The following is a 27,733-nucleotide window of genomic DNA, read 5'->3' as shown; positions in this document are numbered from 1 at the left end:
AGTTCTTTCCCTAACTCTTACATAAGGGTCCTTGATCTCAATTCAATGCTTGGCTTTGAATCTGATTCTATCTGCTTCTATCTCAGTCAGCAGCTGGTAGGTCCTCTCAGAAGACAGTCATGCTAGGCTCCTGTCTGTCAGCACAACATAGCAGCAGAAATAGTGTCAGGTTTGGTGCCTATACATGGAATGGATCCTAAGTTGGGCCAGTCACTGGTTGGCCTTTCCTTCCATTTCTGCTCTATTTTTGTCCCTGCATTTTATTTAGACAAGAATTTTGAAATGGGTGGGTGAGCCCATATCTAAAATGGAAGCCATGTCTATCTACTGGAGGAGATCTCTTTAGGTTCTGTCTCCCTGCTTTTGTGTAGTTTAGCTAAGGTCATCCACACTGGGCCCTGGTAGCCTCTCACATACCCAGTGTTTGGGACTTCCTAAAGGTTCCCCCTACCTCCAACCCCACACTGAATTTGTATTTCTTATCCTGGACCTGTAGGCTTCTCTCTTGTCTCCCTTCATACCTAATTGTACCCCCTTTTACTTTCCCCCTCCCATCTCACACTCAGATTTCTCCTTCTGCCTCCCATTATTATTTCCTCCCCCTTCTAAGTGGGACTGAAGCATCCTTACTTGGGCCTTCTTTCTTGTTAAGCTTCATATGATCTGTGAGTTGTATTGTGGGTATTCCGAACTTTTTGCTAATATGCATTTATCTATAAGTAAATACCATATACATTGTTTTGGTTTGGGTTACCTTACTCAGTTGATATGAGGCCCCTGACACATATATAGCAGAGGACTGCCTGGTCTGGCCTAAGTGAAAAAAAAAAAAAGATGTACATAATAACCCTTGAGAAACTTGAGACCCCAGGGAGTGAGGAGGCCTGGCAGTATGGGTGTAGCGGCATGGGAACATCCTCTTGGAGATAGAGGAGGAGGAGGAATAGAATGAGGAACAGCCAGAGGGCAAACCAGGGATGGGGGGAGATAAAGACTGGACTATAAAGAATAATAATTTTTAATTAAATAAAAAAATATAAAATATTTAAAATGTAAACCATTTAAGCATCCATTTATCTTCTACCCATGCATCCTCCCCAGTGTACCCTCTGTTTCAATCTATCTGGAAAAAAACATCTAATTCTTATAAAATTTTCATTGAAGCAAAATTTAAATCACATAAAATGATTCAACTTAAGAAAAGAGTTCAGAGATGAAAAGATATTCATATCATTGAAAGAATATATTTGGCAGCTGCAAAATAATAAATTAGTTGATGACCAGCTGGATAAGGATTTGTATGGAGCAAATGTCAAGTGGTAACCTCTAAAACTGTCCTCTCCCTGATCAAGGAAAATAGAACACCCTGGGAAGGTTGCCAGGAACTGGCAGAAATTAAATACGAGATGGAAATATGGTGGTATCCATGGTATTTCCACAAAATTCCTTTGTCTAATCTCTATGGAGAGAGAGAAAAAAAGATCAATCCTGAAATCTAATGGTAAACTACTAAAATTCAACAACATAGCAGCCAACACTGCAGATGTTCTGTCTGACGTATTGCTGCAACAGCAGATGAACATGTCCAGGGATAAACAGTGCAGAGCCAATGAATTGGCAAGTGAGCTTGTTTCTCCTCCATCAGAAAGAAGCAGAAGCAGTGTGCATCTGCTTGAGACTTGTGAGCCTGGATGGTCTCTCCCAGGAGACAGTGGAGCACTGCAGTCTCCTCCATGAGACCCTCGAGCATGTGGTCTCTCCCATAAGACATGTGCACTTATCAGGTAAAGAGAAACATTATCTGGGTCATATGAAGGGTGTTTCTTTAACTGGATCAAATTAGGGCAATGGCTAATAGTTTATTTCCACTCAGTTCATGATGCTTTTCCCTGATTCCCGTGAGTAAAGATAATTACACATTTTTCCTTCACTTAACAAAGTACTAAATTCCTTTGTCTTGGGGCAGTGCACACTCTTTCAGTCAGCTTAAAAGTATACTAGTGCTAGGGCTGGAGAGATCCTAGGATTAGGATTAGGAAGGTACATGTGAGGCAACTATGAGAATTTGAGTTTGGATCCCTAGCATGGCCATCCAGGCTCCTGTAACCCTGTACCATGGTGACCAGAAACAGAGGGCTGGAGTTAGCTACAATCAGAGCTCCAAGTTTAGTGAGAAACCCTGGCTCAAGTAAGTAAAGTTGAACACCAGATGTCCTCCTGTGGCATTCAATGGCTGTGTGTGTGTGTGTGTGTGTGTGTGTGTGTGTGTGTTAGCATATATGCAAATATTTGCAACCTCAATGAATCAGCACTGTAGGAGCCAATCTTTTTTTTTTTTTTTTTTTTTTTGATTGACAATACTGTGACTAAATTCTGTTTAGAAGTAAGCTTTGTAGAACTATGCACACATGCTTTGGCCATTTTTTCTAGTGCTTCATATTTATATATACTTAAAATATATATGTTAGTGCAATAGTCACACTGGAAGTTGTAGACCTTGGCACACCTAAAAATAAAGTAAAAATCAATGTACATGTTTGCAGGAACTGTATAAATCAAAGCTTTTTTCCATAGAGTGTTTAAAAATATAGAATACCTTTCATGTGCCCATTTATCTTGATAGTTTGGCTTTAGTGGAAAATGTATAGACTTCATGAGATGGCCATGATCAGGTGTAGTCTGGAATTACAACCATTGTTGCAAGTTCACTGTGCATATATGTTAAGTCCAAGTGTTTTCAAAGTTCCTTACCTATTCTCATGGAATCTCAGAAACTAACTTCTGACTAAAGTATACATATGGTAGAAAAAAACATATGGCTATGACCTAATTCGATGGAATTAGCACTCATCTTTCAAAGGGGCAGAAAAGCATCTCACTGAAAGCTCAATTATTACATTTACTTAAGTTCAATAGCCTTAAATGTTCTACTCACAATCATGGAAATGAATGGTCCTCAGAAACAGAAGTACTTGTTTAATTTACTCATTATTTTTAACACTAGATTCCTTGGAATTTCCTCCCAGTTGTACAATGATGTCATCTACAAAGATGCATGGGTTAAAAGAGAAGAATGTTCCCACCATGATAGAAAGAAAGATGCCATCAAAATGAATATTATGTTTGCTCTCTGGGAGCCATCTGTTTCTCTTCCTGTTTGTTCTCAGTTACTAAGGACAAACATAATTGCTGTCAAATCATGATTGTAGAGATGAATTATAAAACCCAGGGAAAAACTGAGACACATCTCAGAACTCCCATATTAAAACATGAATGCCTATGTGGAGGCCATTGACCCACTTGGACTTGAGCTTTGTACAAGATCACCTTCATGTTATAAAAGTTTAAGGCATTTTGCTCAAGTACTTTGTTTACAATTAAAATGAACAGAATTTAATAGAAGTTAAGGTTTATGGCTTACTGGGAAAGCATCAGCATGACTTGGTATAGACTTAAAAGAGTACGTGTGATTATACTGTGGAATGATTCATTGATATATAAGGACTCTAGTCATTGTACCTCCTGGATACGTGTCTGTCTGTGCATTTTCTAACAGTTCACTGTCTGCTCTGGCAACAGTCTCCTTTTGTAGTTTCACTCTCCAAAATTTATGAGTAGTGTTTCTTCAAAGGTTGTTGAAGCGATAATAGTTACAGAATGGGGAAAAAGTCATTTGATTATTAATTTTCAAGAAGTTTTAAACTAATTTGTAATTGGACGTGGTTTTTAAAAATATTGGCAAAGATTTGATACACTTGTACTCCTTTTAGTTTGAGAAAATAATGTGGAATCTGAAACAGTGCTTTTTCAATAGATGAATCATTTAGCAATTAAATTCTAATCCTAAGGCTTATTTAAAATATATTTGTATGAGTCGTGCTTGTCCTTTGCATTTGACAAAACTGATACAATTACTAGTAGATATATTTCTGAACGCTGTGTGTAAAATAACCATTACATAGAGTAAAAAGCAAAATCCATGGTGGGTCCTGAAATGAAACTTCAGATTTCTGTATTTCATTTGCCTTTCATAAAATATAACTAAACAGAAACAAAAGAATAAACAGAACACCAATGGCTTATGCTCTAAGATCAAGAATCAACAAATTGGATCTCATAAAATTGTAAAGCTTCTGTAAGGCAAAGGACATTGTTAATAGGACAAAATAACCAGCAACGGATTGGGAAAAGATCTTTACCCATCCTACTCTGATAGATGGCTAATATCTAATGTATATAAAGAACTCCAAAGAATCAAATAAGCCTGTTAAAACTGGGGGACAGAGCTAAACAAAGAATTCAAATTGAGGAATACTAAATGGCTGAGAAGCACCTAAAGAAATGTTCAACATCCTTAGTCTTCAGGGAAATGCAAATCAAAGCAACCCTGAGATTTCACCTCACATCTGTCAGAATAACTAAGATCAAAAATTTAAGAGACAGCAGAGACTGGCAAGAATGTGAAGAAAGACGAAAACTCCTCCATTGTTGGTGGAACTGAAAGTATAACCACCCTAGAAATAAGACTGGTGGTTCCTCAGAAAATTGGACATAGTACTACCTGAGGACCCAGCTATACCACTCCTGGGCATATACCCAAAATATGCTCCAACATATAACAAGGACAAATGTTCTACTATATTCATAGCAGCGTTCATAGCAGCCTTATTTATACTAGCCAGAAACTGGAAAGAACCCAGTTGTCCTTCAACAGAGGAATGGATACAGAAAATGTGGTATAGTTACACAATAGAGTACTACTCAGCTATTAAAAACAATGACTACATAAAACCCTTAGGCAAAATGGATGAAACTAGAAAATATCCTGAGTGAAATAACCCAGTCACAAAAGAACACATACCATGATCACTTACTGATAAGTGGATTTTAAGCCAAAAGCTTGGAATACCATCCAGAGATTGTACCACCTGGAGATCCACCCCATATAAGACACCAAACCCAGACACTATTGCTGATGACAAGAAGTGCATGCTGACAGGAGCCTAATATGGATGTCTTCTGAGAAGCTCTGCCAGAGCCTGAGAAGTACAGTCAGATGCTCTCAACAAACATTCAACTGAGAACAGTGGTCCCCAATGGAAGAGTTAGAAAAGGGACTGAAGGAGCTGAAGGGATTTTCAACTCCACAGGAACAACAATATCAACCAATCATACCTCACAGAGTTCCCCGAGACCAAACCACCAATCAAAGAGTGCACATGGAGGAACCATGGCGCCAGCAGCATATGCAGCAAAGAATGAATTATCTGGCATCAAAGGCCAAGAGATCCTTGGTCCTCTGAAGGTTTAATACCACAGCTTAGGGGAATTCCAGGGTAGGAAGATTGGAGGGAAGGTGGAGAAATACTCTCATAGAAGCAGGGGAAGGGGAGTACATAGGGGGATTCCAGAAGGGAAACTGGGAAAGGGGATAACATTTGAAATGTAAGTTAAAAAAATCCAATATAAAAAGAAACCACATCTTTAATGATGAACTGTGAGCAGCTTAATAAACTAAAGTATTTATGCCCATTCTCAAAATATATCACTAAGTTAAGAAAAAATAAAACAAAATACAAACTAAAGATGAAGGAAGATTAAAAAGGAAATGAAATAAAAGATCAGCATTTAAAGGCAAACGTCTTTGAGGAGTGTGCTGACTAGTTTTATGACAACTTGGCACAAGCTAGACTTATTTGGGAAAAGAGATTCTGAAATGAGAAAATGTCTCTACAGTGTTGGGCTTTAGGCAAGCCTTCAGTGCATTTTCATAATTAATGATCTCTGTTGAAAGAACAGCCAAACTGGCCACCCTTGAGACGATTTCCTTGGGTTCTATAACATAGCATCTGAGCAAGCCACGGGGAAAAGGCCAATAAGCAGCACCCCTCCATGGACTCAGCATCAGTTCTAGCCTTGAGGTTCCTTCCCTGTTCGAATTCCCTCAGTGATGAACAGTGATGTGGAGGCATAAGCTAACTTTGCTCCCCAACTCTTTTGTTCACAGTGTTTCATTACTGCAAGAGGAACCCTAAGACAGTGAGAGTCATGTAAATATTACAGCAATTGACATATTACTCGGCTTCTAAGGCAACAGAGTCAATGGTGATTAAGAAATAAATCTAGAAAATTAATAACGGAGCTTTCAAAGTAAAAACAAATTCAGGGGGTTGATCATGATAAATTGAATGAAGTCATCCCCCCATAGAGAACCAGAAGGTTCAAATGATACATCAAAATGCAAATCTAAGATGAGGCTTATGAAACACTGTTTTGAGAAGGTAAACTGTACATCTTATCAGATTTAAAAGTGGAAAGAAGGGATACAAGTGAGCAATAGAAATGAAATGTAACTCTTTTCTAAAAAATGAAAAACACCTAAAGGAATAGAAAAACCTACAGACATTAAACTAGAAGTTTCCCCAAAACATATATTTTCGCAAGCATGTTTCCATATGATTTTTTTAGAAAGAACACGATATTTTTCTTTCTAGAAGAGGTATCAGGCTTCTTGCAAAACTTAAGGACTTTACTAAAAGGAGTTTATTCTTTTAAAGTTCTCATGCATATCAAAGATAGAAGGCATTAGAGAACATGGGAACTGTTCTCTAGACAAAGAGAACCAGGAACCTCTCTAGATGAAGCTCTCGCGTGAGGGCTATTTCTCTAAGACGTGGGAATGTGAATCATACTCAGAACCTACTATGCACACTATGGACAACAAGCAGAGCATCTCATGCTTGTTGCCTGTATTTGGAAAGAAGTATGGAATGATTCCTAATCTGCAATCTAGAACAGCAAGATGAGGCTCTCGCTTATAAGGAAACCAAACACTGCTCTTACCCATGGCAACGTGACTGTAACACCAGGAACTCTAAGACCCAGAGTAGTTTGTAACAGGCAGTGAAGACCAAAGCCTGAGCTGGAGAATGATGCAAGGAAGAAAGGAGACCTGGGCTACAGGTTAAGAGGAACATGGAGAGGCAGGCCATCAAGCAGTGTTGCGACAGGACAGTTTCTCAGAGTTTATAGATGAATCTGAAGATTTCATCACAGAGATAACCTCACTTCAGCAGGCCAAACAACTCTAAGACACCACAAAGTTGTTCAACTCAAAACATAACTTCTCCATTCCTCTTCAATCCCTCTGCTCTTCCAACTTCAACCTGACGAGTGTAAACAGAAGAACAGCAAAGGGGAGATCATATCTCTGTCCTCACTGTCTCTGTATTCTGTGAACCCAGAAGGCCTTGGCAGAAACCACAGAGATTTAACTCTACATCAAACACAGAGCTTTAGTCTAACATAAAACTGGACACTCAGTTTTCTAATTCTAAGTCACTAATCTGAGGCTGCTTTGTGTACCTAAGACCTCAGACTTGACTAATTAGTCTCACAAAGCCAAGAATAAATTATTATCTAGAAATATGAAAGAATGACTTCACCAATCAGCCTAAAAGTCGCTCAAATCATATAAATACGGCTGGTTTATGAGCAAACATTACTGCCATAGCTTTCAAAATACTGTCACGTTAGACAGGGGGTCGGGGGGGGAGGCAGCACATCACATGCAGCACCGGTCACTTCCACACAAAGTGGGAATCACTACACAATCAAAGAGCAGCAGCATCTAAGACAGCAAGACTCTTCCCTCTAGATGCAAATGAGGAATTAATTTAAATTGATAAACTATTATCTGAATATGGATATTAAACAAAATGAGGCTATTTCAGGTATGTAAATATTGAGATGATTTATCTCTGTAGAATCCTTTGAAAATTACTCTCAGAGATTCTTCAGGACAACAAAACAGGCACTGCAAACAGTGCAGGGTAGAAACTAAGTACGAAGGGCCGCTAAGTGTGAGCTAATGAGGCACGAAGAGTGACTGCATTTAAAGACATATTTCTAGGCCCATTTGGGACTTCATGACTTCATTCAAAACAGCTAATTCTGTAAGAAATCATGGTGTTTTACTGAATTCACCTACTAATTTACAGAAAATAGAATTAACACTATGAAACAGAACAAGCACTACCAGTTACGAGAATATGCATTCTAACAGTATGTAATTCAGTGGCATTCTCTAAATGTGTCTTTATTTCTCCAATAGAGTCCATAAGAGCTACTTAAAGTAAATGGAACAAATCTCCCCTGATGTTATATAATAATAAATACACGCTAATTTAAATAGTAATAAAAATAGGTGTTCATAGAGGGAAGAAAAGGAGATACACTTTACGTACTTCAGCTTCTTTGAGGCCTTAACGTTTTATCAGGTCGGTACTTCCTTAATTGTGGTAATGCATCACTAAGAAAAATGGACTGTACACTGCTAAAAAAAATTTATGTTCTGTATTTTCAAAGTTTTTTGTCAGATAACATGCCAGCCTTGCATTATAAATATAAGGTCTAACAAGAGTTTACAAATGGCTCACTCCGTTGTCACTAAGCCCAGCATGGCAGCCTAATGAGAATGTATGTATACGGGGGACCAATTGTCACTCAGCACATAATAGCACGTGGAAGAATCTATCTAGCAGGCAAAGATGCATCTACATGAAGAGGGTTACCATGACCAAGCATTCCTTTCCATTGCTCTTTTTGGGTACCCAATACAACTCAACATGTTTTGCACTGCTTTTTTTTTTTATCATTTTTATTTCATTGACTGTGCATTTGTATAGGATTTTAATTACTATTCTGATTACAAAGAAAATGAATTGAATATACACATACATCCTTAACTGGTGGACAATTCTGTTCTATGCATTTTAAAGGAAGTCTAGGAAAGTTGTTACACCACAGGAAAAGAGAAAGCATTCCTTTAGGACAGAGGTAGGTGTTGGAACGAGGGCGGGCATGCTGACTGCTGGCTGAGCCAAGGTGAGTGCACTGAGAACATGAAGCTGCCCTTACCACTGTGCTTATGTGACCCAGTCAGTGAGAAGCCAGTGCTGGTTTCCCAAGCTCTACTTCCCCTGTAAAAGAGCTTGTCATAAACTCAAACTTCCTTTTAAGGAAACAAACTAATGCTGTAGGAATTGCTCTTCTGTAAAGATCTAAATGTTACATACCAGCTAGTAAGTAACAGAAGTAAGCATCATACCTTTTTATCTTTCTTCATCTTTGTTTTATTTCCATTTTCTTCCTTGGCTTCACAGAGAGTTTTCTGAGAGGGGGCCTCTGAACTGTTTTCTTTCTCACTACTGTGACCAGCTGCAAGATAAAAGCAAAATATTTACTTGTATAAGATATGATTGTAATAAACGTGTATATGCCAGGAATCTTTAATTCATGTATGATGAAAGAATTAAGATTTATCTGAATAAGATATGATTATATGGGGCTCAGGAGAATAAGTCGGTGTGTACCCACAGCTGCCACCAAGTCTGTTGACCTGAATTTGACCTTCAGGGCCCACAAAGTGAAAGGAGTGAACTTACTCCTCACACAAGTTGTCCTCTTACCTTCACACTTCTATGGTGCCTCACAAGTGCATGTGTACAAACATATACACAAACACTAAATGTCTATTTTAAAGAGTACTTTCTTAAATTTATTTTATGTGTATAAGTGTTTTGTCTACACGGATATGGATTATTTACATTCCTGATGGCCCACAGAGTACAAAGAAAGCTTCTGATCCCCTGGAAACAGAATTAGGGCTGTGTGTGACCGAGCCCATGTTTGCTGCAAGATCAACAAGCGCTCTTACATATAGTAATCTTTCCAGCATCCTCTGTATGTTTGTGTGTGTGTGTGTGTGTGTGTGTGTGTGTGTGTGTGTGTGTATCTGTGTCTATATTTTGAAAGAGAGACAAAGGCAAAAAGAAACGGGTGGGGGAGGGAAGGACAGAGGAAATGAGAGAGAAACAGAGAGAGACAGAGGATCAGACTGTGCAGCCTTGGCTGGAATATTAACTCTATATCTAAACCAGAATGGTCTTGAACTCAGAGTTCCACCTCTTCTGCCTCCTGAGTGCTAGGATTATAGGTATGCATCAACATGCCCAGCCCCATTCATTCTTAAAAATATGTTTATAACCAAAATATACTAACCAAAATCCTAATAGTATTTGAATTTTAAAGGTACTAAACTAATATTATAACATTCTAAAGTGCTTTAGTTGGATTCCAAAATTTAGGTCCTCAAATTGTCAATAGTATTACCCTAGAAGGTTAACAAATGGAACTGTGAGGCAGCCACAGGAAGGTAAAGAGTTTTCAACTGCATCACATTTAAATTACAGTATCATAAGACAGTATGCTTATAAACAAAGCTGAATAGGGCCAGAAGACTAATGATAGTAAATGACAATATTATAAAGAGATAATAAATGTTATAAGGGTTACATAATTTTGCTGTCTATGCCTCTTGATGTTAAAAACAGGTAGGAAGAATGTAAGACCACATGGCAATGTGTGTACCTCTGTCTCCCGGCTCTCTAGTTATAGAAGGAGTCTCAAAAGATCCTAAGGAGTAAGAAAAAAGACGTCTGTATTCACATCTCTTTATAAACAATTATAGGTACATATGACTTGTGCTGTATAGCTAATTGACTTAAAAATATAGGTACATATGACTTATCTAATTCATTTATATCTAATTTAAAATAACCAATGAGGTCATATTCACCCACAGACAAGACAACTCAATACTGTAAGTTATAGCACCGGACTTATTGTAGAGAGAAAAAAATGACAAAGACAAAAGTATCTGGCTGATTTCGATGTCCTCTAATGTCTCTTCCCTCTGTAGAGAATCAGTTCAGAGTGGATCTAAGACCTTAACAACTATGAAACCCTGACATTGCTAGAAGAAAAGGACTCTGGTGACATAGGCAAGAGCTTTTTAAAAGGAACCCGAAGCCTGTGAATTATAACGTGAACTGACAGACGGAGGAAGGTGAGAAGATAACTCAGAGGATGAACATGCTGGTCATGTTAGCCTGGTGACCAAAGTTTGACCCCAGGAACCTGCATTTTTAGAAAGAAAGAACTAACTTAGAAGGGAAGCTCTAACTCTACAAAGTTGTCTTTCGACTTCTAAGAATGCACACACAGAGAGAATAATTAATATTTTTAGAGAACTGGCAAATGGAATTGCATAAAGCTAAAATGCTCATGCACAGCAATGGTAACAATGGGCAGTTTGAAGCCACAGGGAATACACAGAAAGAAGGCATCAGGCATGTACTATATAGAATATAGCGTTCAAAATTAAATAATAAGGTACACAAAAATTCAGTAAATAAATGAAGGAAAAATTCTCAAAAGACTCAGTACAGATGGTCAGCAATATATGTATATGTATATTATAAGTTTACTCACACATATACATACACACACACACACACACACACACATATAATCTACTGCTCTGTGGACATCGGTAAAATGCAAATCCAACCTACATTGAGATTCTATCTTTCCCTAGTAAGGATGGCTATATGGGAAAAAATTTAACAAATATGAATATGGATGAGCATATAGGGAAAAGAAATGAGGATAAATGTAGATTATTCCAGACAGTATACTAATCCCTGTGAAAGGTTCTTCAAAAAATAAAAAGTTCTTCAAAAATAAAAAGAACCAAATGATTCAATACGTCTCCCAAAGAAATCTAAATCAGAACTATAGACAGCTATACATCCATGTTGGCTGCAGCTTTAGTTACAACAACCACATGAGTTTGACCCAGTGATCTGGCAGTAAGCAAGTGAGAGTAGGAAATATGCACTCATACTACATGTGATCTGGGAGCAGACAAGGGACATGGGCATACAGAGGAGTAATAGAAGGGCTCGGGCAACAGAGGCTGGGCGGAGGGCCTGCGGGGGTGGTATGGTGGTTGGCTGGTTTTGTTAGTTTTACTAAATGCCTTGCTGTTTAGTACTTTAGTACTATAGTACTATAGAACTTGCGATCCCCCTGCCTCTGTTTCTACATGTTAGGACTGAGAGCGTGCCTCACCCTATGGTTACGGAAACTAGAGGTGGCAAGAGCAAGGAGGTACATGCAGCTGGGATATTATTTCCTTCCTAAGTTTCCTAACCTGTGCAGTTCTTGTAAACAGATAAAATATTAAAAAACGACTGCATGAAAACACAGAAGAGAATGTTTGTCACCAAGCACCAAACACTGGAGTCTCAGTCCTCCTTCAGTGATGCTGCATGTCAGGGTCCCAGAGACACTGGAAGCCCAAATCTCAGGAACATGTTAGGGAGAGCACCAGTTACGGATCCTTGTGACATGGGGAGGTTTTCACTGTCTTGACTTCTCAAAGACCACAGCTATCAAGATGGTTACAATTTTAAGATAGTTAAGATTTATCTTTACCAAATGACTGCTGCTACCACAGAAGTATTATACTCTTTATTTCATGAAACTGCCAATGATGCTCTGAAGGTTCACTAGGTTTATACATGGGAAAGGACTGGTGCCTTGACATTTATCCGGATAGAGACTGCAGGAGGGGAAACAGCCAGCTCTCCAACAGATACCTACAGGAATCTGAGCCAATTCCACACAACATTAAGACCCCATGAAGCATCACTGTCTAAGGGAAACCAGAAAGCATGAAATGAGCAAGCAAATGAGGACCAGAACAAATGAAGCAGGAATCTAGGAAAGGAACTGATTTATTGTTGCAAGTTTGATATTCAGTATGCAAAATTAAATTCCAAAAATATATACTCTGGTACATTTTAGAATAATCAATATATTGAGACTAAACATGCAGAATTTACATTAAACTAATAGTAAAAGAGTGGTTTTGCTTCCTAACATAATAATATAAACAAGACTTCCCCTCCCCTTCACAAGATCAGTTTCTTTACATGAGTATTTGTATAATGAATAAAGGCTCAGATATCACTGTCTTTGAGGATTTGTGGAAGACTGCATGTCATATTTAGTAACATTCTGAAGTATTCAGCAAATTCCATGTCCCTGTGGGCACATTTGCAGGCTTATCTTCTGCCTTTTGTTACTGTCAACACTTACAGTCTTCTCTGGTGGCCCAGAGTTTCAAAATCTACATGGCTATAATAAACATTTTAAGCAATCTATGATTTCAAGCTAAGCATTTTATAACAATAAGGGGACAAGCAATATTAACTTGTAGAAATTTGATTTATCATGCCTTATGCTAAATTCATCAACCAATTTTTTAAGTATATACACATTCAACCAATGTTAACTGAAAATGCTCAGGTCCTGGGATAAATCTGAAAATTCTTCTAACCAAAACTACTAACTCCTAACATTGCCAATCTCCAACTCCACTACAGAGCAAACACATGCATAAGAATGAATTATTTAACTGTAAAATACTATGGAAGAAACTTATTCCAGATGGATGATTAAAGAATATTTAAGATGAGGATACCCACAAGCAAAATTGTGGATGCCAATCACACATGGCAAAAAAAAAAAAAAAAAAATTCCCTGGTGTTCTAGAAACACTATTTGAGAGGTAATATTACATCTTTCAAATACATTGTAAGAAATGAGCATCTCAAGGTACAATACTGAGCAGCCACAAAAAATAACTTAAGAGAACACTCATTAATAACCCTGTATGACATAAGAAGTACCTTGTGCTATTGAGTGAGGACTATGACGAGGAGTACTGTCTCTACTCATTTGTAAGCACCAAACCAGGCAATACTTGGCTTACTACAGAGCATACTTATTTCCTCTATAGGGCTCTGTCTTAGTCAGGGTTTCTATTCCTGCACAAAACATCATGACCATGTAGCAAGTTGGAAAGGAAAGGGTTTATTCACCTTACACATCCATGTCGCTGTTAAGGAAGTCAGGACTGGAACTCAAGCAGGTCAAGAAGCAGGAGCTGATGCAGAGGCCATGGAGGAATGTTACTTACAGGCTTGCTCATCCTGCTTTCTTATAGAATCCAGGTGTACCAGCCCAGGGATGGCACCACCCACAATGGGCTGGGCCCTGCCCCCTTGATCACTAGCTGAGAAAATGCCTTACAGCTGGATCTCATGAAGGCATTTTCTCAACTGAGGATCCTTTCTCTGTGATAACTCCAACTTGTGTCAGGTTGACAAAAAACCAGCCAGTACAGGATCTAAAGTCATTTTTCCATAATTTTAATATTACCAATCATGTCAAATGTGCAGTTAGTAGAATTCTTAATTCCTTATAATAAATTATAATATATGGATAAATAGGTGTAGAAAAGAACTGAAAATTCAAGGAAAAAGAAGAGTTTAAATACAAGAATGTTAATTTTTATCCTTTATTAATCAAATATATTTAGTAGGCCTCTAAAAATGTTAGGGTATTTTATTTATCAGAAAAATTCTATTTCTAGGATTTTTCTAAACCTTAGAGCCTCCTCTTTCCCCTTTTTTTTAAACAAATAATTCAAGTTAAGTAATAGTAAATTTTAAATGTATTGTTCAATATATTTTAACAAATATATATGAAAAGATGACTAAGTTATACCTCTTTTGAATGTTTTATATAATGTTATGTTTTTCAGGTGTAAAATTTCTATTTGTTTGTGTGTATTTGTGTGTACAGAGATATTTCTATTTTCTGCTGACAGTCCCTATCTATTCACTTACTGACATATTTTGTCTTAGGTTCTTTAAAATAGTCTCAAAATATTCTTTCAGCATGTTTTTTTTACCTGCTAAATTCAATACTTGAAAGAATTTAGGATTGGCTTCCATTTAAAGCCTCTTGTCTTGACTGGGAGTTGTAAATTTCTATACATAGTCAAATGTTTAGTTATGAATTTGGCAGAGGAATGACCCATCTAGGGATTTTCTTCAACTGTCTTCATCTGAAGGGTGGTAGTATTTAATTAAGAATCAGTTTAATTTTTGGCTGATCAGTTTGCAGTTCAAGGACTAATTTTATGGTGTTTTCTGTAAATTTATGTAAAGCCCTAAGTTTTTTCCGGGCCACAAACTTGGTAAAAATCCAGCTCTATGCTCAGTCACCCTTTGTGAGCTTTGTCCTCATTCTGTTTGTCCTCTCTGCAAGTTTCAAGTAGTGCTATTGTATACACGTCATCAACCTAGAACACATACTCAGCTCACTCGCAGGAGCAGCCACTGTCCAACTCCTCTGTGACATTTTCTATAGATTCCAGTTGTTTGAACCACTCTGGGTTTCCCTTTTCATTCCATCTGGGCTGACATGTTGTAGGCACCGTCTCTGTGTGGTTGGATTGGAGGGCTCTTAGACATGAGCACATGGCTGGTTGTGGAACTCGGTCTGTATTTTTCTGAATGTCATTTGTCCTCTGTGACTCGTACTGAATGTTTGCCAATGCCCAAAATCTGTTGCCTCATCTACACTTTAGTTATACTTTAATATATGAAACAAAGGCTAGTCGGCTACCAGGAGATCTCACCATGCTCTGACCAGGAGGCTTTCTATAGCTCCTAAAACATATATTGGTTTAAAATAAGTCTCTGTCGTATCACGTCTAGATTTTGTATTGATGTGTTTATTTACAAACTAGTTTCCAAAACGGTTATTCCCTATTAAATATAACTAGAAAGCTGATCATTTCTAGCTGGTCAGGAGGACTACCATCAGGTCAGTATTAATAAACTTTACATTCTTACCTTTGATGACAGGCCCCTGATTGTGTCCGATGTCTATGTTCTTCAGTGTTGCCTGAAGCCCAGAAATCTAAAAGCAAATAATGCAAACGTGCAGCTTTATACACGGTAATTTAAGTTTAAAATGTTAAGCAAAGTGCAACATTTAAAAATTGATTGCAAAATATAAAAATATTAATTGCTCTTGAAGCCATGCCTTTATGTTATGAAATATTGAACATAAACTTTAGCAGAAATATAATATTGTTTTAGTTAAAATTCAATTGTGCATGCAACAATTAACCACCCAACATACAAAGTATTTGAATGTACATCTCACAGCAAAATTTCTTAAATCAAAAAATGTGCTTTAAATAGTTTACAACTGTTTTCTTCTACTTTGAGGGATGGCTTTCCTCTGCTTAAATTCCTTCAAAATTTATCTTTGTACCTATTAACTATGGCAATTTGTTCTAATATCTACAAACTGTGGTGTAAGTATTATCCAGGAAGAAAAATATGATTAACTATATTTATGCCCACAATAATTATTTATTACATACATAATCTATATTTTACTAACCATTTCTTATAATTTGTTGGCTGTGTAGCATGCCTATACCTTCATTCCCTGAATCACAGAATCAAATATAAAATTCAACCTTTAAAGCTGTCTCATTCTTTACTATACATAATTACCCAAGCATAAAATACCTTCCATTTAATTATATACAAATGAACATATTTCTCGATTGTAACTAGATCCCGATACAATTAAGTCTAAAAAGCATAGATAAAATGTAACCAGTGGATTGGTGCTAATGGAATGCTAGAGTAAAATGTATACCAGATAAGTTTTCCCAGAAGAAAATGGATTGTAAACTTATCAGAATGTCGTAAGCACTGTACAATAGTGGTGGATCCGGTGCTGGAATTTCCAGTGTGTCCTACAGCACACTTTTACAAGTTGATATATTACCATGTAGTAACATCCATGGGTTTGCTTTTCATTTATGCCCTGGGAATTACACTGAGTGCCTATGTGCCCAGCCTCCTCTGGAATAGTACATTTCTGAAATGCTCCCTTTTGTTCGTGGCCATGAGTGCTTGAGAAGTACTGGTATGAAGAGCCCTCCAGGGTGGCTGTGAAGCATCCGAATGAGGAGCCTCACAGGATGGCATGAGTGCAGAATGACTCCGTTCCCAGTGGCTAAACTAGAATTAGGGATTTAGGAAGGTGCACATACCTCACGGGTACTTGTCTTCAGCCTAGCATAAGAACCCTAACCTAGGTACCAGCAGAGGAAGTTTGTCAGGTTTCTTCACTGCAGTGAAGAGTGGTATTCCTTTTCCTCTGGATCTACTGTGGCTTTGGAAGCAGTTCTTTAAGTACCCCCAGAGCATAACTACTGAATTGTTGAGTGTCACCTCCCTGAGAGAATGACAGTCCACTTATGCTGGTTGGGATTCTTCTATGTGAAATTAGTCCATTGCTCTACACCCCCATTACTTGGTAAACCATGTTTATAATTTAAGAACAGAGAAATTTATTTTTTTACTTCAACTTATACCAATTCCACATTATTTAATCTTTTAGTCACACTGTTACAGGTCAGAAAACTGGGAATTCTTTCTGGATAGTCTTAGTTAAGTTTCTGTTGATGTGGTAAACACCATGATTGAAAACAAGCTACAGAGTAAAAGATTTATTTCAGCTTGCAGCTTATTTTCTAACTGGGAGGGAAGTTGGGTCAGTGACTCAAAAGCAGTACCCTGAAACCAGGAACTGAAGAAGGGGCATGGAGGAACACTGCTTACTGGAATGTTCCTCAAGTCTTGCTAAGCTCCCTTTCTTGCCAGGACTTCCTGTCCAGAGGTGTTAACAGCACACAATGAACTGGACCCCACACACACATCAATCCTTACTCATAAAAACCTTAGAACACATAGGCACAGGACAAAAGTTCCTGAACAAAATACCAATGGCTCATGCTCTAAGGTCAAATATTGACAAATGAGACTTAATGAGATTACAAAGTTTCTGTAAGGCTAAGGACACTTTCAGGAAAGTGCAGCCAACAGATTGGGAAAAAATCTTTACCAACCCCACATCTGATAGAGGCCTAATATCCAAGGTATACAAAGAACTCAAGAAGGTAGACACCAGAGAATCAACCAACCCTATTAAGAGAAGTGCACAGAGCTAAACAAAAAGTTCTCAATTGAAGAATATCGAATGGCTGAGAAGCATCTAAGGAAGTGCTCGACAACATTAGTCATCAGAGAAATGCAAATCAAAACAACACTGAGATTCCACCTCACACCAGTCAGAATGGCTAAGATCAAAAATTCAGATTACAGCAGATGCTGGCAAGGATGTGGAGAAAAAGGAACACTTCTCCGCTGTTGGTGGGGTTGTAAACTGGTACAACCACTCTAGAAATCAGTCTGGCAATTCCTCCGAAAATTGGACATAGTACTACCTGAAGACCCAGTTATTCCACTTCTGGGCATATAGCCCAGAGATGCTCCAACATACAACAAAGTCACATGCACCACAATGTTCATAGCAGCTCTATTTATAATAGCCAGAAGCTGGAAAGAACCAAGATGTCCTTCAGTAGATGAATGGATACAAAAACTGTGGTATATTTACACAATGGAGTACTACTCAGCTATCAGAAATTTTATGAAATTCTTAAGAAAATGGCTGCATCTAGAGAATATCATCCTGAGTGAGGTAACCCAGTCACAAAAGAACAGACATAATATGCAGTCACTGATAATTGGATACTACCCCCAGAAAGCTCTGAACACCCCAGAAACAACTCACAGACTGTGTGAAGTTCAAGAAAAACAAAGGCCAAAAAAAGTCATTATGCTTAATCTTTACATACCAAGAAAACTTTGACTATTTCCAGGTTACATCTTGTTTTACATGTACTTTATGCTCATTGTAACTAGTAAGATTTTAATGCATACTATCAAACCTTTAAAAAAAATCAAGTACTGACAAAAATGTATTCATATACTGTTATGCAAAGATGCTTCTAAAATCTGTACATTTATCTTTGTTTTTTAAAATAAAGTTGTTCATTAAAAAAAAGAAAGAGTACAAATAATCAAGCCAAAAAAAAAAAAAAATCCCACAGATTTGCCTGTTAGATCAGTTTTATGGAGACATTCTCAATTGTGGTCTCCCCTTTCCAGCAGACTCTGTTAACAAGACCTAACAAGTACAGAGCCTTAGAGCAAGAGATGTGACTCCATTTCTAGATACCTGGCTACTAAGAACTTTTAGTTCTAGGGCTATTGGTAGATACATGTGGACTACAGCTGAACTGAGAAGCTCTGCAGCCTACAGATCACACAGATTCTCTTAAGTGGACTCAGCTCTGTGCTGACAACTTCTCAGTCCAGTCCTGATGTCTCTATCATTACAACAATCTCAACTGAAAAGTACTAAGGAAAGGAATTGGCCGGGGTCGGGGTTGATTTAAAGCTACAGACAAGGTGAGAGCAGAGATAGCATCTATAATTATTAAGGGGAAATTTTCTTTGCCAAACACCTTAGTCCATTACCTTTTAATTCAACCTCTCCTATACACAGGGACAAAGTCTCATGTGGCGAGTGGGTGTGGCTGCAGTACCAAGATGGCACTTGGAACTCTGGCCAAGTCTTGTGACTAGCACCTGATTACCCCCTGCCCCGAGATTAGCCACTCCCACTGTGTGAGCTGCGCAGGCGCACCCATGACTCAAGATCAGGCCAGATGACTTGGACCTATGAACTGCAGCCATACAACATGGACTGAGGAGGTGGAGTTGAGAAAGGATAAAAGAGACTGCGTTTGGGGGTGGGGGAGAGAAAAAGATTTTCACTGGCATGCTGTAAGGTTCCTGAATAAACCACTTTGAGAAGAACGCTGTGTCATCGCTCCTTTTCTGCTGGTCTGAGACAGTAGCGACAGTCTCAGGCAGATTCCTTCCCAGAATATAACATTACTTGCCTCTAGCTCAGTTCAAGACAGCTCCTTGTTCTCTCAAATATCCTGAGCCTCCACTAGCTTTTTTCCATATGCTTATCTTCCTTAACAGCTACTGGAAAGATGTATTAAGCTCTTCTTTTGGCATTCTTAGAATATTCTGGCCCAAATTTTCCAAATGTTTCCGCATCATTCCCAGAAACTAGTCCCACAGTCTGCTAGGGACTGCATCATCTGGTTTATCACACATCTTCAGTACCAATTACCTGAATTCTTACTTTTCTGTTGCCTTGAAAACTATGTGACAAAGCAACTTAAGGAAGGGGGATGCAGGCATCGCTCTCAGTTTGAGGGTGCAGTCCTCATGGTAGAAAGACCAATGACATTTGTCGGAGAGAATTAGCAACGTTGAAGATACAATAAAAAAGCAGAGACAAATTCTGGTGTTCAGATTGCTGTCTCCTTTTTATCCCGTCCTGGACCACACGCCATGGCACTATTATTCTATTTTCAGTTGAACTTTCCTGGAAATACCTTCACAGACCTGCCCAGAGGTGTGTTTCCATGGCAATCCTAAATACCATCCAGGGCAAAATGACTAGTAACCATCATGTATATGCACTTGCAAACCAAATGCATTTTGGACTTTATGAATTATGGAGTTTTCAGATTTATGAAACTATTTTTATATACTTTCAAAACTAACAACTAAAATTGTAAAGGTTTTAAGTTTTAAACGTAAGTTTTAAGTTAATGTAAAAGACTCATTTTAATGTTTATTATGTACCAAAGAAATTAAAATGCTTGCTGGATTTTTATCTAGTAAGTGTGTAATTTCACGCTTTAAGATATTAATTGAATAGCATAAACTGTCTAAATGCTGAGAGTCATACCTACCCTTCAGGATGGGGCAAATGTCAACGGCCACGCCCTGAGCTGAACCAGACAGGCAATGAACAGCCCCTGAGAGTGGGAGAGTCACGTGTTTCCAAAGAGACCCCTGGCAGGTTCCCAATCCCAAGTGCTCATCCCTAAACGCATATACACCTGAGCAACTAAACAAACAACATAGGTTGCATTTATGAGTGCAATTATGTTGTGTGTGTGCAACAATCACAATCAAAGCAGACGTGTGACCATGAGAAAAAACTGGGGGAACATGGGGCAATCTGGAGAAGAAAAAGCAGCTGAAACCACCATCATATAGAGATAAGGGACAAGAAAATGTGTCCAGGTATAAAACCTGACCCTGATCACACAGCGGATGAGTGTCAGAGTCAATTCTGATTGGGTTACAGAACCAGAAATCAAGGACCCAGGGGTAGGGAAAGCAAGTTGCACAAAGCATTAGTCTTCATTGCTGACTTAATTGGATTTAGAACCACTATAGATGCACATTCTGAACAGATCTGTGAATCCATTGCAGGAGGAACTGAGGAGGAAAGCCTTGCGTTGAATGTATACAGGCAACACTAGTCCAAGGTGCTGTGGTCTTTGACTAATAAAAATAAGGAAAGAGCTGAGAATGAGCAGGCCTCTTCCTCAGCTTCCTGAATGTGCCTCTCACAGTGGCAGCTGTCACACCCCTGTCCTGCGATGTACTGTATCCTTGAAATGAATCAAAACCTTTCTTCCTTAATTTCCGTTTTCCAGGATTTTATCAGGAAAGTGAGAAAAGTAACTAATCCATCTGAGTGCGCAGCTTGTATTATGCTGAGAAAAGCTACAGGGCTTTCAGGTCATTCTTAAAACACTATGTGCAATCCTCAACCCACGTCAGTAGAGGTGCGCAGAACCATTCATCACTACGTCATTTTATTTCAAGTTTATTTCCTGTGTTTGCACTTGATATACATGTGATGAAATTTTAACTGATGAGAACATATATTTTATTCAAAAATATTGGAATATAATTCAAATATTCAAGGACAGAAAATTAAAATCCAAGTACCAAAGGCACTGAAAGGGTGGTAATGTTTTATATTTTAAAAGCTAACAATTTCAATGAAGAGACAAAAACAACAGTATTTTTAAGTTTTTCAAATAATATTTCATGAATTTCGTTGCCATCATGAAAGCTTTTGTAGCTCCTGCGTTTGGACAATAGGGAAAATGTGCAGGGAGCAACAAAAGGATATTAGCAGACTCACAGTCATGCGTTCCTTAACAACGGCCATGCATTTTAATGTAGCAGATCAACATTGGCTTTACTTTTCTTTTCTTAAATTCTATGCCAACAGTACCTCCCCAAAGCCCTAGGCCTGTACAAAACAAACACTTCCAGTAGAAGGAAAGGGTGTCAGTCAGTATGAATGAAGAAAATTCAACCAATAAATAAGAATACCAAATATATATTTGAAAGAAATTTCCAAGCAATATTATTCTGGGGACTAGTACTATGACTACTACTTATTAGCAATATCTCTGCCCTCTAAGGCCTTTTGAGGCAGGAGATCACTCTCTAAAGCAATGATGCTCAATCTTTCTAATGTTCTGAGCCTTAATTGCAGGTCTTCATGTTGTGGTGATTTACAGCCATAAAATTATTTTGCTGTTACGTCTACCTGTAATGTTGCTATTATAAATTATAATGTAAATATCTACATGCAGGATAGATAATGTGTCACTCCAGCATCTGATTCTGGAGTCTTCATTGGCAAAAAATGAAAGAATAATATTTTGTAACAAAACATCTGGCAGTCAATGTAGGGAGGGCACAACCACAAGGACTGAGAACTCACACAAACTATGAAACTATCAGATTTGATAAGTCCTCAAAGAGAGGTTGAGGAAGGAAAATGCCATAATGCAAGACATTAAAACCCTGTATAGTGCTAATTTAGATGGTTGGAAAAAGGAGTAAAGATTTATCAATTATAATTATTATCTATCTGGCAATTCATAGTTTATACTTTTTTAATTTATATATATATATATATATATAAATTATATATATAACTATATATATATATATATATATATATATATATATATATATATATATAGTTGTGAGCCATCATGTGATTTCTTTTTTTAAAAAACTTTATTTTAAAAAACAAAGATAAAAGAAAAAAATTTTAAACATTTTTAAATAAATGTATACAAATACAATTGTGTCAGTGCTTGGCTTTTTTTTTTTTTCTCTTTTTTTTAAGGTTTGATACTCTGCATTAATGTCTTAGTAGTTACAATTAGCAAAAAGTACATGTAAAACAGGATGTAACATGGAATTAGTCAACGTTTTCTTGGTGTGTAAGGATTGAGCATAACGTTTTTTTGTTTTGTTTTGTTTTGTTTTCTTTTTTTCTTGAACTTCACACAGTCTGTGAGTTGTTTCTGGGGCAGTCCGAGCCTCTGGGGTAAACATCCCACTATCAGTGACTGCATATTGTGTCTGTTATTTTGTGACTGGGTTACCTCACTCAGGATGAAATTCACTAGATACATCCATTTTCTTAAGAATTTCATAAAGTCATTGTTTCTGATAGCTGAGTAGTACTCCATTGTAAAAATGTACCACAATTTTTGTGTCCATTCATCTACTGAAGGACATCTGGGTTCTTTCCAGCTTCTGGCTATTATAAATAGAAATGCTATGAACATTGTGGTGCATGTGTCTTTGTTGTATGTTAGAGCTTCTCTGGGGTATATGCCCAGAAGTGGAATAACTGGGTCTTCAGGTAGTACTAGGTCCAATTTTCTGAAAAATTGCCAGACTGATTTCCAGAGTGGTTGTATCAGTTTACAACCCCACCAACAGTGGAGAAGTGTTCCTCTTTCTCCACAACCACCCCAGCATCTGCTGTCATCTGAGTTTTGGATCTTGGCCAATCTGACTGGTGTGAGGTGGAATCTCTGGGTTGTTTTGATTTGCATTTCCCTGATGGCTAAGGATGTCCAGCATTTCCTTAGATGTTTCTCAGCCATTCGATATTCCTCAAATGAAAACGTTTTGTTTAGCTCTGTACCCCATTTTTAATAGGGTTGTTTGATTCTCTGATGTCTAGCTTTTTGAGTTCTTTGTATACCTTGGATATTAGGCCTCTATCTGATGTGGAGTTGGTAAAGATCATTTCCCTTTCTGTTCGCTGCCGTTTTGTTTTCTTGACAATGTCCTTAGCCTTACAGAAACTTTGCAATCTCATTAAGTCCCATTTGTTAATCTTTGACCTTAGAGCTTGAGCCATTGGTGTTTTGTTCAGAAAATTTTCTCCTGTGCCTATGTGTTCTATGGTTTTCCCTACATTCTCATCTAATAGTTTCAGTGTATGCGGTTTAATGTGGAGATCTTTGATCCACTTACACTTGAGCTTTGTACAAGGAGATAAGAAAGGGCCGATTTTCATTCTTTTGCATGCTGAGTGCCAGTTGGACCAACACCATTTGTTGAATAGGCTGTCCTTTTTCCATTGAATGTTTACAGATCCTTTGTCAAAAATCAGGTGACCATATATGTGAGGGCTCATTTCTGGATCTTATAATCTTTTCCATTGTTCCACGGGCCTATTTCTGTACCAGTACCATGCAGTTTTCAGCACAATTGCCTTGTAATATAGCTTGAGGACAGGGATAGTGATTCCCACAGATGTTTTCTTGTTGTTGAGGATGGATTTCGCTATTCGAGGTCTTTTGTTATTCCAGATGAAATTGCACTTTGATCTTTCCAACTAAATGAAGAACTGGGTTGGAATTTTGATGGGGAATGCATTGAATCTGTAGATTGCTTTTGGTAGAATGGCCATTTTTAAAATGATGATCCTTCCAATCCATGAGCATGAGAGATCTTTCCATTTTCTGAAATCTTCCTCGATTTCCTTCTTTAGAGGTTTGAAGTTCTTGTCATACAGGTCCTTCACTTGCTTAGTTAGAGTCACACCAAGGTATTTCATAGTTTTTGTGACTATTGTGAAGGGTATCTTTTCCCTAATTTCTTTCTCCACATTTTTGTCCTTTGAATATAGGAAGACTACTGATTTGTTTGAGTTAATTTTGTATCCAGCCACTTTGCTGAACTTGTTTATCAGATGTAGGAGTTCTCTAGTGGAATTTGTGGGGTCAATTAAGAACACTATCATGTCATCTGCAAAGAGTGATGTTTTTACCTCTTCCTTTCCGATTTGTATCCCCTTGATCTCTGTTTGCTGTCTAATTGCTCCAACCAGGACTTTCAGTACTATGTTGAATAGGTAGGGGGAGATTGGGCTGACTCAACTAGTCCCTGATTTTAGTGGGATTGCTTGAAGTTTCCCACCGTTAAGTTTGATGTTGGCTGTTGGATTGTTGTATATTGCTTTTATTATGTTCATGTATGGACCTTGGATTCCTGTTCTTTTCAGGACTTATAACATGAAGGGGTGTTCAATTTTGTCAAATGCTTTCTCAGCATCTAGTGAGATGACCACGTGATTTTGTTCTTTGAGTTTGTTTATATGGTGGATTACGTTGATGGATTTTCTTATATTAAACCATTCCTGCATCCCAGGGATGAAGCCTACTTGGTCATGGTGAATGATCGTTTTGATGTGTTCTTGGATTCGGTTTGCAAGGATTATGTTGAGTATTTTTGCATCAATGTTCATAAGTGAGATTGTTCTGAAGTTCTCTTTCCTTGTAAGGACTTTGTGTGGTTTAGGAAAGAGGGTTATTGTAGCCTCAAAAAATGAGTTAGGTAGTAGTCCATCTGATTCTATCTTGTGGAATAGTTTGGAGAGTATTGGTGTTATGTCCGCAATAAAAGTCTGATAAAATTCTGCACTGAACCCATCTTGACCTGGGCTTTTTTTGTTTGGGAGGCTTTTGATGACTTCTTCTATTTCTTTAGGTGTTATAGGGTTATTTAGGTGGTTTACCTGGTCCTTGTTTAACTTTAGGATCTTGTATCTGTCTAAGAATTCATCCATTTACTCCAGATTTTCCAATTTTATGGAGTATAGGCTTTTGTAGTAGGATCTGTTGATTTCTTGAATTTCCTCAGTTTCAATTGTTATGTCCTCACTTTCCTTTCTGATTTGTGAATTTGAACACTGTCTCTTTGCTCTCTAGTTAGTCTGGCTAGGGGTTTATCAATCTTACTGATTTTCTCAAAGAACCAGCTCTTGGTTTTGTTGATTCTTTCGATGGTTCTTTTTGTTTCTATTTGGTCTATTTCTGCCCTAATTTTGATTATTTCTTGCCATATACTCCTCTTGGGTATATCTGCTTCCTTTTGTTCTAGGGCTTTTAGCTGTGCTGTCAAGTTGCTGATGTATGCTCTCTCTATTCTCTTTTTAGAAGCGCTCAGGGCTATGAGTTTTCCTCTCAGTACTGCTTACATTGCATCGCATAGGTTTGGGTATGTTGTGTTTTCGTTTTCGTTGAATTCTAGAAAGTCCTTAATTTCTTTCTTTATTTTTTCTTTGACCATGCTATCATTTAACAGAGCATTGTTTAGTTTCCATGTGTATGTGGGCTTTTTGTTTTCTTTGTTGTTGTTAAAGACCAGTCTTAGACCATGGTGATCTGAGAGGATGCATGGGAGTATTTCAATCTTCTTATATAGATTGAGGCTTGTTCTGTGTCCAATTATGTGGTCAATTTTCGAGAAGGTGCCATGGGGTGCTGAGAAGAAGGTGTATTCTTTTACTTTAGGATGATATGTTCTGTATATATCTATTAATTCTAGTTGGTTCAAAGTCTCTGCTAGTTTTGCAGTGTCCTTGTTCAGTTTGTTTCCATGATCTGTCCATTGGTGAGAGTGGGGTATTAAAGTCTCCCACTATTATTGTGTGTGGTGAAATGTATTTTTTGAGCTTTAGTAGGGTTTCTTTTATGAATGTGGGTGCTTTTTTATTTGGAGCATATATGTTAAGAATTCAGAGTTCCTCCTGACAGATTTCCCCAGTAATGAGTAAAAAGTGTCCTTCCTTATCTTTTTTGATAACTTTTGGTTGGAAATTTACTTTATTCGATATTAGACTAGCGACTACAGTTTGGTTCTTGGGGCTGTTTGCTTGGAAGTTTTTTTCCCACCCTTTTACTCTGAGATAGTGTCTGTCTTTGTCTCTGAGATGAGTTTCCTGTATGCAGCAAAATGCTGGATTTTGTTTATGTATACAGTCTGATAGCCTATGTCTCTTTATTGAGGAGTTGAGTCCATTTATGTTAATAGATATCGAGGAATAGTTGTTTCTGTTTCCTGCCATTATTGCTTTTGTGCATTGAGTTGTGTCTGTGTCTTTTTCTTCTTTTAGTTTTCTTGTTTAGGAGTTTTCTTGTTTTTACTAGGCTGTATTTTCCCTCATTGTATTGGGTTTTCCACCTATAATTTGTTGTAGTGCTGGGTTTGTGGTCAGATATTGTGTAAATTTTGATTTGTCTGAAATATCTTCATCTCTCCATCTATGGTGATTGATAGTTTTGCTGAGTATAGCAGCTTGGGCTAGCACTTGTGCTCTCTAAGGGTCTGCATGATGTCTGTCCAGGCTCTTCTAGCTTTCATAGTCTCTGTTGAGAAATCGGGTGTGATTCTGATTGGCCTGCCTTTATATGTTACCTGACCTTTTTCCCTTACTGCTTTTAGTATTCTTTCTTTGCTTTGAGCACTTGGTGTTTTGACTATTATGTGTCGGGAGGTATTTCTTTTCTGGTCCAACCTATGTGGAGTTCTGAAGGCTTCTTTTATGCTCCTGGTCATCTCATTCTTGAGGGTAGGGACGTTTTTTTCTATGATTTTGTTGAAGGTATTTACTGTGCCTCTTAGTTAATACTCTTCTCCCTCTTCTATTCCTATTATCCTTAGGCTTGGTCTTCTCATTGTTTCTTGGATTTCCTGGACATTTTGTGTTAGGATCTTTTAGTTTTTTGCATCTTCTCTGGCTGTTTTGTCTATGTTTGCAATGTTGTCTTCTGCCCCCGAGATTCTCTCTTTGATCTTTTGTAATCTATTGGAAATGCTTGCTTCTGTGACTCCAGATTTATTTTTCTGGTGTTCTCCCTCTAAGATTATCTCTTTTAGTGTTTTCCTTATTGTGTCAATTTCGGTTTTAATTTCCCTCTTCCATTCCTTTATTTCTTTGGTTCTGTTTTCCTCTACTTCTTTGAGTTCTTTGAGTGTTTTTTTTGTTTCCTCTTTAAAAGCTTCTGAATCTTTTTGCTTTTTCTCCCATTCTTGTATAA

At 37.8% G+C, this 27,733-nt stretch overlaps 1 protein-coding gene across 1 annotated transcript in view; it reads right to left on the bottom strand.

Annotated features, from left to right (window-relative positions):
- Positions 1–27,733, bottom strand: part of SPAG16 (sperm associated antigen 16) — a gene marked incomplete at both ends in the record, with an annotated part of 827,025 nt that overhangs the window by 761,941 nt on the left and 37,351 nt on the right. Inside the window, 3 exons of the mRNA XM_080932901.1 lie at positions 9,110–9,219; positions 10,432–10,476; positions 15,618–15,684. Coding sequence (XP_080789027.1) covers positions 9,110–9,219; positions 10,432–10,476; positions 15,618–15,684 — 222 coding nt within the window. The remainder of the gene's footprint in view (positions 1–9,109; positions 9,220–10,431; positions 10,477–15,617; positions 15,685–27,733) is intronic.

This window comes from Micromys minutus (genome assembly GCF_963924665.1).
Source record: "Micromys minutus genome assembly, chromosome: 19".
Taxonomy (NCBI): Eukaryota; Metazoa; Chordata; class Mammalia; order Rodentia; family Muridae; genus Micromys; species Micromys minutus.
This window is presented reverse-complemented; position numbering and strand designations above follow the sequence as displayed.